Genomic DNA, 12,268 nt, shown 5'->3' on the forward strand with positions numbered 1-12,268 from the left:
AACCGAACTTTGATCCCAATATAGATCGCAATGTAATTGAGTACACTCGATCGGGATCGAAGTTCACTAATTGCATACTACTGCAAAGAATGGAACTGACGAAGTTTGGATTCTGTTTTATGTTGACAGCATTTATGTTGTCAGGACAGAAAGTCTAGATAAAATTTTGTTTTATGTGTTTGTTGTATTTATAAATAACATCATGCACATATAATGGACTTTATTTTTAGTTTTTCAGTACAGTATTAGATCTTTATTGAAAATTTTTCAGACAAGTGAAGTTGAAGTTCGGACAAGTAAATGTCTTGGTCACTTGTCCGAATGGACAAGTAGGGAAAAAAGTTAATGTCGAGCCCTGCACTTTATCTAATGATACATACAGTTTTGACATCTAATATACAGGTGTCTATATGACACTAAACTTAAAGTAATATTGCTTTTTTTTCTGATAAGCATACTAAGTTCTATAGCTAAAACGATACTGACATGTGCATGTTTATAGTCAATCCTAAACACATGCAGCCCCCCACCCCCCACTCCCTCTTGCAAAGATAAAACCATACTGTCTTCCCCATTAGACAATATAAAACCATAAAAATATGACAGTTCCACACAGTATCCACAAAATTAATTATACAAAGTACCCAAGGCTTAATGACAATTGTATAATGCTCTTGACAGCAACTCTGATACATAAAGCCCCCACATCAATACCTTAGAACAGCCATTCAATACCATCTACACAACCAATATTATATTTCATTTACTGACAGGAAATTCAATCAATTACAGACCCATTGACCAATTCTAATCTCCCATTAAACACTATTGGAGCTATAAGTGGGATGACCATGTTATTTTCTTTCAGTTACAGATTTTGGCTTGGCATGATGGCTTGGATACTTATATAGACCGAGTTCAGGAAGGAGACAGTCAGCACTTTTCCCATCCATCTTATGCAACTCTTCACAAAATCCTCTCAGTAGCATTTTTTTTCAGCCTCACCCAATAATTGAACTGTGATCCTGATATTGCATAACACAGATAATAGGAACACATTCTATCTGCCAGTAATTCTTGAATCAGATTCATATATTTGCAGAACAAATACTGCATCACGCCTGCTTTCCTACACAATGGAAGCAACACTTTCCACAGATTTTCACCCCAATACCCATCCCCCCCCCTTTTCATTTTTTTTTGTTGTATATTTGATTTTTTATCTTCTCTAATTCAGCAACATCACTAATTCATCCTCATCACATTAAGCTATCCAATATCATTATCAGCTGTCACACTGCATGAAACGTGAAGCTAGGTATGATGTTATACAGATAATCTGATCAGATTTCTCGTTTTCCATTTCCAGTAATCTTAGTTTTAAGCTTCTTACATCTACATCTGCCACTTTTCAAATATTATATAATGAGTGCACAATGGTCTTTGTCCTTTATAGTATCCTGTCCAAAAGCAGCTAGAATAAGAGTATTATAATAGGACCCCCCCCCCCCCTCCTCACAGGGGCACAATCAGAGCAAGCATGATATTTAAGTATTTATAAGTTTTATTTGTATACCTTTTGAGAGAAGCCAGCACTGAGCTTAAAACTTTGTTTTTCTACAGATGTAAAAAGAGACACAGGCAGACAGATGGATAAACAGTCATCTCTGCATACTCCTCCAATTTTATTATAGAACTCGGGAACTATAAAATTCAACAAATCAAAATGGTATAAACCTATTCAACAAACTTACCACCAGTAAGTAATCTCTTCCTTTAGATACTAAGGAGTTGGAAATACAATAATTTCTTTATGTGGTTATAGAGAAAGGGCATCACAAAGGGAATTACTAGGCGAACTAGCTGCAAATGGTTTTATCCCCCCCCCCCCCCCTCCTTGGATGTACAATCCTGATCTAGATTACACTTGGAGGTTTCTTACCTTTAATCTCTGATGCATGCAGAATTTGCAGACCCCTGTCTTTAATGTGGAGGAGTCATTACTCAATGCAGACAGCGGGATGAAGCCTTTCTTTGGCTAAATTATAAATACAAGAAAATACTCAAAACTTATTGTTTAGGTTTATTCACACAAAACGTTTGACATATGGCTAACCAAATGAAATCAACATAAGGTTTTTACTATATTACTTGAAACATGTACGAGAACACTGAAAATAGCTTGATTAAATAATTTGATAGTCTTCAAAATTGAAAACAATCAACAGATAACAAATAAAATCAATCAGATTGGTGGTATTACATAATTATTTTAATGTGCACATTTTCAAATCAATACACAATTTATGTTTTATTAATTCTGAAAAAAATGAAACCAAATGAAAAAAAAAAAAAAAAAAAAACCAAAACAATAAAATCAATCAAATTCTGTTAAAGGACTTATTTTTAGGTGAGGCTGACAATTTTTATGGAGGCCAATTAAATCTGAGGCCAAGCCAAATTTGGTTTGGAACCAAATGAGAGGCAAAAATAGAGGCCAGGCCAGGTTTTATTGTATGTCCAAAATTCAGAGATTCTTTTGACAGAGATAATTAGAATATTTTAAGGACATCCACAGTAGGAATCCTTGAGCTTTACGCAAAACACTCAGGTATCTGCTAATTTTACAGTTTTGAAACAGTACATGTGTAGGTGTGATATTGAAGCAGATGTTTATACAAAATGATTTTAATCTGGAAGACAAACCTTAATTTCTACACTAATGGTGGGAAATGCATCGGGTGCGGTTGAAGATATGCAGGTGTTTGTTGAAAGATTGGTGACATAACAGAAATCGGGAAGCACCAGCGCTGAACATGTTGCAGGGTCCACCGTTCGGAAATCATCCTCCTGCACACGCTTGTGAGCTGAAAGTTAAATCACAATCATGGAAAGCTTTTCTAAGACCTACCCATGGAATTTGACTCAGAGTTGATAGAAGCAGTAAGTATGAGTGTCATGAATATTTCTTGATATTTTTCCTTTTTTTCAATTATTGCTATATTTTTGCTGGACAGGTATAATAATATTCAGTAAATGACATTATTACATATACACATAAGTACGTTTCCATTACCAAATGAATACAAGTTTCCATTTTATTTATATCTGTATATGGAACAATTTTAACTTTCCCAAAGGATTTACATTACATTCCAACCCAATTACCTAAAAATACATACATGTATATATGTCTTCTTAAAAGTCCAACTCTTCAACAATTCAAGATAATCTTATAAACAGATCTTTACCATACATACATCTTTTTTATCTAATTATTTTTAAGCACCCTTGTTCTTTACGTGGCATGCAAATACAAACTTAAGACAAATAACCAACCTCTTTTACGCTTCAACATGCTCAAGAATGCTATTGCTAAAAATATATAGAAGAAATGACTAACTGTCAAGTTTTAAAGTAATATTATAAGGGAAGCTTGAAGTAATCGAAATTGCTCTTCGCATTTCAAGAGAATACGCTCAAAAACAAAATCTATCTATTTTTTAGTTAATATCGGTAAGGTGAAAAATGCCCCAAACACTTAAAAAATCTGAAGGACATAAGTATTTTTTATATGATTGAATTATTCCTATAGCTAGCTCTCTGGTTGGCTGAAATTCAACATATTCTACATATCATGAAAAGTTATATTCACCTGCAACCAACCTTCCAGGTGTATATAACATTAAAAAGAAAAAATAGGATCAAAAATATAGATTTGGAACTTCCATATTGATCATGTACCATTGGATATATTATATTTGTGCCCCTGCATTTGGCTAGAACTTCAGCAGACACAAACAACCAAGAAGGTTTGCTTAAAAATTTGTATGAGTTAATCTTTGAATCATGTAATAAAACAATTACAGCTTCTTTTCTTTTTTTTTTTTTTGGTCAAATATAGCAATCCTTGAAGTACAATATTCACCTTGCTTTTTATGTTTGGTGAATGTTGTATTCATTCAGTACTTTATCATTGTATTGACCTAAAAACTGCAATGATAACTGCAGAGCATTCCTCCTTCTCCCCCCCCCCCCCCTACTTTACATGTACAGTATAAGGAATATTCACCTGTTCTAATGTGTTTGATTTCTTCTTCAATCCTCTCTGTAAACCCTTTGGGTATTTCACGGATTTTCTGAAAAATACATGTATCAAACCACATTAATTCTAATTAATGCTTTTGTCAGATGCTCAAAGCAGACTGAACAGTGGTTAACAACACACCTTGAATATTGGAAAATTGTGCACATGCAATCTGCATTTTTAAGTTTCAGGTCCGCTGTAATTATAGTGTAAAACCACACACTGAGATTCTCAAAAAAACGTGAATGTACTTAGGAACACAAGTAAATCTTTCACATAAATTAAAATTCTAATAACTTTCTCATTCCTGGATTAGTTTTTCAACAAATGTACAGAAAAAATATATCTCAAAAACTAAACCTTCTATATCAATAATTTAATAACCTGTCTGAAGTATTGGTTTTTTAATTTCTTTCATTATGTTCATATAAAATGTACTGACAGACATTTACATATCTGTACAATAACATATTTTGTTTGACTATCACATTTCTCAATGTTGGTATATAGACTTAAAATCTGAGCAATGTAATTATAAAAGTCAAGTATCTGAAGAGATCAGCTGCTAGATTGTATGTTAAATCATGAGATGACAGTCACAACCAAAAAAAAAAATATTTATATATTATACATACATGCATTTAGCTTACAAATTGGATTCTGAGGTGTGCTTATGATGAAAACCGATACATACTGTTATTTGATTTGATATCTAAAAATTTCTAACAGAATCTTCAGTAATCTATAGAACTAGTCAGCAATTTTTTCCTTTCATTTGCTTACACAAAATGTAATTCTGAAAGCAGTGTTAGAAAATGGTGATTTTTCCCAATATTCCCAAATAACAGTATACTATACAAATGGAAAATGATCTGTAATGAAAATGTGGTAAAAACACCACTACAGAAATAAGAAAGTTAATTACTTTAACTAAGCACATTTTTTGGGCAATTACCACACTTTCTTCTGAGCCGATTTGATAATTTTTAAGTTGGTAAAAACAGAGAGAAAAATCATGATATACAGATGTACATAAAGAAACTAAGTGCCATGTTCTGCTAGATAAAAAAAATTCAATGTTTTTTAGTTTTAATTTTTTCCCCAAATCAACATGCTCGATTGTCAATGGCAATTCAAGCATTCCCAAAATGTGGTGAAAAAATCACTGTATGAAAAAACACCTCTGTGAAACACATTGCTCAGCTGGAAACATCCAGATATTTGGCCTTTAACCTGTCTATATAACTATATGCATGTCTGACCTGACGGGAAATGCTCAACAAGAGTATACCTTGATTATTCAACAAAAACGAACAAATAAAGATTATGGAAAAAACACTAACAGGGTTAGAAACTCCCTAAAATTACAACTCGCAAATAATTGCGAGTACCAACTAAGTGAACTCGCAATTTTATAAGACTACTCACAATTTTCATATAAAGTTAAATTTATATAAATGAAATACATGTAACTTAAGGAAAAAGTAACTACTGTACAATACACAAAATACAACTACAGTGTGACTTTTATTCAAATTACTGATTTAAATCAAAAGTATTGTGTTCTGTCACGTTATATAATTTTGCTACAGTTTCAATGCAAAAAAACTCAACTCGCAAGTTTTTGCGAGTTACCAATTTTTAACTCGCAATTTGGGAATTCTAACTCGTGTTTTGCGAGTTGTATATAGTGAATTTCGAACCCTGACTAACAAACAGAAAGTCACCAACTATGAGCACCATCCCATTTTTTTATGATAATGTTAAGAATATTAATAAAAGAAATGGGGAACTTTTATCTTTGAAAGATTGCAAATATTACATTTGAAAATGCATAAAACTTGAGTAGAATCATATCTGACATCATATATATTTATTCCCTCAATTTTAGCCTCAGCTTGGGAGTACATCATCATTTTAAATTAATAAATACCATGACAATTTCTCTTTCTTTTAGTATAGTAACATAATGTATAAAATGTGTCTTTACCAACTTTTCACTCCTTTTTAAGTTCAATTTTATTCACTTTCAGATTTTGATGGGGTCTGGACCCCCCCCCCCCCCCCAAATAAAATCCATATATTGTGTGTAGCAGTTTCATGTCAATTTTATACTTTTCCCCCTTTTTCCATCAAAGTAATTCTGATCTATAACATTTTCTTAACTCATTAATCAAGAACTTCATAAAAACCTGAATATCTAAACACTTGTTTACCCATTTGTTGTTTTTTTCCCCCTGCCATGATAAAATCAAAAATTGGTAAATTAACCTGAAACTAACAGAGGGTGAAATTGCTGAGTGATATAACTATTTCCCACTGATCAAAGATTCATTGCTGTTATAAAGAACAATGCAATAAAAACGGAATCATTTACATCTGTCGTTGACAGAGAAACACCACAGGAAGAACATTCTCCATTTCTTCATCAAATTATGTCTAATTCTGAACTTTGAACTCCTGGCCAAAAAACAAAAGCCTTACAGAAAAACTAAAAAATCAAATTTTTCCCCGAAGAGAAAAATAATTCCCACTGGTTTTTTGCTTAAAGCCAATAAAATGTTTAATATATTTAGAACATTCTTGATTTAGTTTTTGTTTCCAGAAGCTTTTCTAGCTGCCACAATCCTGTTCATTCCAGTCAGATATGTATATATATATCCATATATCTGATAAAACAGAATCAATAGCGTGGCTTGTGAGGTAGATAACATTATACAGCTGGTATTCTAAAAAGAGATTATACATTTTAGAGTGCCTGCAACTCTCACTGGATAAAAACTAAATTCTGACATGAGTGTAATGCAACTCTACAACAGGGCATCCTACACCCCCCTCCTTTTTTTTTTTAGATTTCCATAAAACCTGTTGGATATAAGATTTTCTGCTGAAGTAATCTAGAAATCACTTGTGCATTAAACTAGGGGGAGGGGGGGGGGGGGTCAGCAATACATTATTTTCATTGGAAGTTACTTTATCATGACCACGATGACAGACAGCTTCTCAAGAGAATGTGAAATGTTATGGTTAATCAGAAAAATTATTATCACTTCCTTGAGGTATATAAAATATGTATAAAGGCAATAAACTATGTTCAAGTAATCTAGACTTGCCAGTATATCACCTTCTGGTACATGAATTGAATTCTACTTGACTTGGTGTACAAGCACATAATATTATGGCATGTGAACCAGAAATTAATAAATAACACATTAAAATGACCAGAACTTACTGGAATCACCACAAAAGCATCAGTCAGCAGGGGGACCATTATGTTTTTGATATACTCTACATTATCTTCTAAAGATTGATGAATCCATTTTGATCTCTCCTAAAAACAGTGAAACAAAGAATGATAAAATGAAAAAAAAATATCAAAACCAATCAGTTATTCACTCATTTCTCATAGCTAAAACATAAAAAAAAAATTCTTCACAATCTTTACCACATATAAATAAATCTCAGCAATTAAATATACACTCTAGATCAGTCAGGGGTGAGACTGAAATCCGTCATTTCTGAAAAATGATGGATAATCGTCATATTTACTAACTACGTATTTTCGTCATTTTTGTCAATATGACTTACTATCGTCATATTTTCTTTTTCAACTTAATTCTTCTGTCCTTGCTACATAAAAGCGAAATTTGAATTCACCGCTGAGTGTTTACGCAAGTTTCATTTCATCCGGGTCACTAATTACTGCCGACCACATGCGTTAGAACATCAACATGGAACGTGAAAGTTATTATTCAGCGGTAAAATGTCGAAATTTGGTAGAACTAATTCGCCATTTTTACATGGCTTTTAAACCTATAAAAACATATAGTACACCGTCTGGAAGAATACGTACTTGTAGAGAAAAGTCTCGACAAAAAGTTAAAGCCATAAAAAAGTAGTGCGCCCCGTAAAACAAGCGAGATATTTCAGTGCGCCCAGACCCTTCATCTTGAAAAAAGACGGCATATCGTCATTTTCGTCTTCTTTCCTATTTAATGCAAATAAATCCATTGACAAATAACTCTTCCACACTTATTTTTGCTTGGGAAATTTGTACTGTCGACATAACCAGTATTGTAGTCAACTGTATTAGAGAAATGAAGTTTGTTTACGATGTTTTTTGTCCTTTTTTCGGTTGGTGGATCTAACATTTTTCAAAGAGAGGTAACTCGGTATTCTAGAAACACTCTAAATTTTTATGACTGTTTTTCGTCATTTTCTTAAAAATGACGAGTTTAAGTCATAATAAAAATTTTATTTTATGACTAAAAATCGTCATTTTAAAAATGACGGATTTCAGTATCACCCCTGACTGTAGATTCTACTACAAATCATTCACATTTTTTCACACACATTATTTTTGTTCTATGTGTCATACATTATTTATTTGAACAATTTGAATACATTCCTACAATAAACATATTTTCACAAGAATTGTTTTGCATATCTGATATGTTTATGAAACGTTCATGATTAATGTCAAATTCAAACCACCTGAGCACGATGTCCTTTGTTACAGCCCTGCTTGCCTGAGTATTTGCCAGCTTTCATAAGACGATAAACCTGTTTTTCCTGGAATTTCAAAAAGAAATCATACAATTACACAGTTTATTTACAGAGGATTCAAGATTCTGTTAACAATATTCTGATATGAATTTCCTTTGCCAATTTAACACTGTGTTATTTTTCCACCAAGAAAAATCTCAATAATGAAAAAAATGTACTGATAAACAAAAACAAAATACATTCAGGAAAAGTTATAATGAAACAAGTTAAAATACAAGTATCAAGTGGTTACTTTTCTAATAAAACATAAGTGGTCACATGTGCATGTTTATAAACTCCAGTTTTTGTAAGTTATTCAATTCAATCTGATGTCAGGACCAAAGGCAAAGACAGAATATCATGGTTAATGAATAGAGAAATATTACATTCATCGGTATATCTGGCAGATAAATGCATTGCCACATGTGGAAAGCATCAACGCCTCCTTTGCATAATAGAATATAAAAGCAACATGCATAAATAAACCGCACGATGTTTTGTGTCGTTTCATTTTCCTAAAACTGAAAATAACTCCACAGAAATTATGCAGTTGGTAATTAGTAAATTAGTCATACATTTTCAATGACAATTACCTTTTCTGTGGCTAGAACAAGATTACAAATCCCTTCTCCTCTGTAGTACACATTTTCACCATCCGCCATTCTGCATTGATTATGTAGACTAAAATCGCCTTCTAAAATGGAAGAGTTCCTTTGATTTCGCGGGATAATAGGATTGTCTAGGATGTACATATGCATGCATACTGTTTTTTATGCAAAGATGTTAAACAAAATTTTACAGTCTTGACTTTATACAGATGAAGAAATAAACTATAAATGGATTATTCATGCTATTTCAAATTTTTCATTTTAAAAAATTAACTGAAATAAAAATGATATTTCATGTGTCATATTACATACATATATTATTGAAGATGTTAAATGTCCTACGGATCCGGTTTAACGATGGATTCCATACAGATTTTTTATCAGTTTATGTGCATTCTATTTTTTTTTCTTGGAAAAAAGGAGAAGCTAGCAATTTTTCTTCGAATTTTTATTCTTAGTTTATTTTAGAATTTAAAGTCTATTTGAATAATATTGTCAATGTGTTCATGTGCAATGCTGAATGCAATCTCTGAGGCGACACGGCATTTTTGTAACTCGAGATATTAAATGTTGAATAAACTTAATATATTCGAATTTTGTATCTGACGATAGCACAGCTAGGTAAATAAAGATATCAAACCCCATCTACACAGTCTCCGGAAAAGCATGTCGTTTATATTTAATTGTACATCAATATTTTTATTTTAATTCATTATCTATATTTCAGGTGCAATGATGTAACATGATAGAAGGGAAAAAATGTTTATAAATTTATTACTTTTTTTGAATCTACGAAAATATACCATCTTAATTAATTTTGTGTATATTACACGTTATCGGGTTAAAAGACGTTTTAAAAGATGCCACATTGATAGATGAATACAATCAACTTAAAACCATAAAAGCGGGAAGGGGTGAATAAAGTCGAAAACCTTTTTGTTTAGTGAGAGGAAATGGGGTGGGGTTCGCTGGGTCCGGAAATGGGAGGGTCGATGACATATATGTAGTTTCCCAAATGCTAAAAATGCTTTTTCGAGGGGGGGGGGGGGGGCTAATATCTAATAGGAGATACAGATCTGTTTCATTTACAAGAGGTACTCCAAGGCTACGGGTTTGCGTTTTTCAATCCTGTATTGCTATCATGAATCAAAACTATATCAGAATCAAATTTCCGCCAATGTTGGTTTGTCCCAAACCTCTGAGTGCGGAGACGCAGAGGAATATGGGCATCATGGATTTGAAAATGCAGCTCCTAATTCACAATCTTGGTCATTTCAGCGTTTTCGTTAAATGAGTACTGTCTTAATCCTTCCTGATATATACACTAGTCACTAGCCCGTAAACTCAGAAATTGAATCAGGATAGACCTTCTCTTATTGCTAGAGTTTCTTGATTCTTACACTAGTTATAAATACGCATGCATACCCGCCTTCCCGAATTTCTACAGGTACATTTACTCATAACTATACTGAATTAAATTGTTTCGTCATATTTCAATTTTTTAGCACCCCGAGCTACAATTCGACTAATTAAATGCACCCCCCCCCCTAAAAAAAAAAAAAAGAAAGTCGCAACTTCTCCGTGATAATTACTTCGTCCACGTACTAAGTGTTTTGTTTTACGAATCACAAATTAACAAAAAATATTTAACACACTTATTTCATTTACGGTAACTGGAATTTTAAATATTTTCATTATATTATCATGTTGTAAATTTTGTATTTATACTTGGGACAGTAAACGCAAAATTTACAACATGATAATACCTCTACTGATGTTTCCCTATACAAAAAAAAAAATAGTTAGTTACATGTATATCACTGAGGGAGTTAGCAGGCCTAGGATTCCAGTTCCCATCGACAAGTACTATTTCCCTCGGCTTCGCCTCGGGAAATAGCCCTGGCCTTGGGAAACTGAACTCTTGTAAACTCCCTCAATAATACACTTCATACATACCAATTCAACATAGCCGAAAAAAGGCTCTTATCAATTCAATCACGTTTTAATATGCAAAAACCTTTTTGATAGCCTTGCTTTAATGCAGACTTGGGGGGTGGGGGTTTGTTGCCCTATACATGAATATAGAGTTTTGGAATCATTTCAATGGCATTTGTCCAGTTTCTCCATCTATACGTTATATCCTTTGAAAAACCGCGCATGTTTTTTTTCACTAATTTACAATTTTTAATTGCTAGCGAGTACAGTACTCATTACATTTTCTAATAATTCAATAATTATTATTAGTAAATTACAGTATGATAAAAGAGCAAAGATTCTTTTCTAATGCACGTAAAGGTCGTAACTAGGCCCAAATTTTTAGTGAGACAAGGGAAGTTCGGTGGGTCTATGGCCTCAGCAAATCCGGTCCGAGTCAGTGCCGGGGGTTAAAAATTTCTTGGTTTTAGCAAAGGACATCATTTTAAATTTTTAAAGTTTTGATAATTTTTGCAATGGAAATAGTCTACAGCAAACATGTTGTGACTGACATTAGGAAAAGATTCTGCCCTTTTGGGTATGCCATGCAATTTTACACAATCAAATGGAATGTGACATAGGTCAGTTAATAAGATAAACTCATCAGAAACATTTCCAAGTAGTGTAAATAAAAAAGAAAATACGTATATAGTTGGAAATGTCAAGTTTACCACCCCAAAAAGGGCTCTCTCAATACTGCAGTTCAAGCCTCATCTCATCATAGTGCAGATAGTATTGATTAATTACAATGACACAAATTTGTTGTCAAGTAGTAATTTTGTTTTACTTTAAAAAATCAGAAAGGCATTTGCCTCACTTGACTCAATGATTGTTACGGCATTGCACGTGCATGAACCACACGAGCATCTCTTGCTACCTATCCGGCCCCCAAATTAGGGTAAATATTTTCATTTTTATGTAAGTTACGTGTGCAAATATTAAAAGGAAACCTACAGACATAGATCATTTAGGAGTAGGCACACATAGACACTATATAAAGTTGTATAGTAAAACGGTTCATGAATAATTCATCACATCGTGACACAGCAAGCCT

General features: G+C 32.8%; 1 protein-coding gene across 1 annotated transcript in view; it reads right to left on the reverse strand.

Annotated features, from left to right (window-relative positions):
- LOC133195933 (inositol-pentakisphosphate 2-kinase-like) overlaps positions 1-9,327 on the reverse strand; it is a 39,609-nt gene extending 30,282 nt beyond the window's left edge. Inside the window, exons 1-6 of the mRNA XM_061331916.1 lie at positions 9,226-9,327; positions 8,582-8,659; positions 7,320-7,418; positions 4,073-4,139; positions 2,707-2,867; positions 1,943-2,038 (exon numbers count right to left, since the gene is read on the reverse strand). Of these exons, the coding sequence (XP_061187900.1) occupies positions 1,943-2,038; positions 2,707-2,867; positions 4,073-4,139; positions 7,320-7,418; positions 8,582-8,659; positions 9,226-9,294 (570 nt within the window). The 5' untranslated portion in view covers positions 9,295-9,327. The remainder of the gene's footprint in view (positions 1-1,942; positions 2,039-2,706; positions 2,868-4,072; positions 4,140-7,319; positions 7,419-8,581; positions 8,660-9,225) is intronic.
- Positions 9,328-12,268: the final 2,941 nt, after the last annotated feature.

The sequence above is a fragment of the Saccostrea echinata genome, unplaced genomic scaffold (genome assembly GCF_033153115.1).
Source record: "Saccostrea echinata isolate AGI-Se365-2 ecotype Australia unplaced genomic scaffold, CSIRO_AGI_Sech_v1 ptg000029l, whole genome shotgun sequence".
NCBI lineage: Eukaryota > Metazoa > Mollusca > Bivalvia > Ostreida > Ostreidae > Saccostrea > Saccostrea echinata.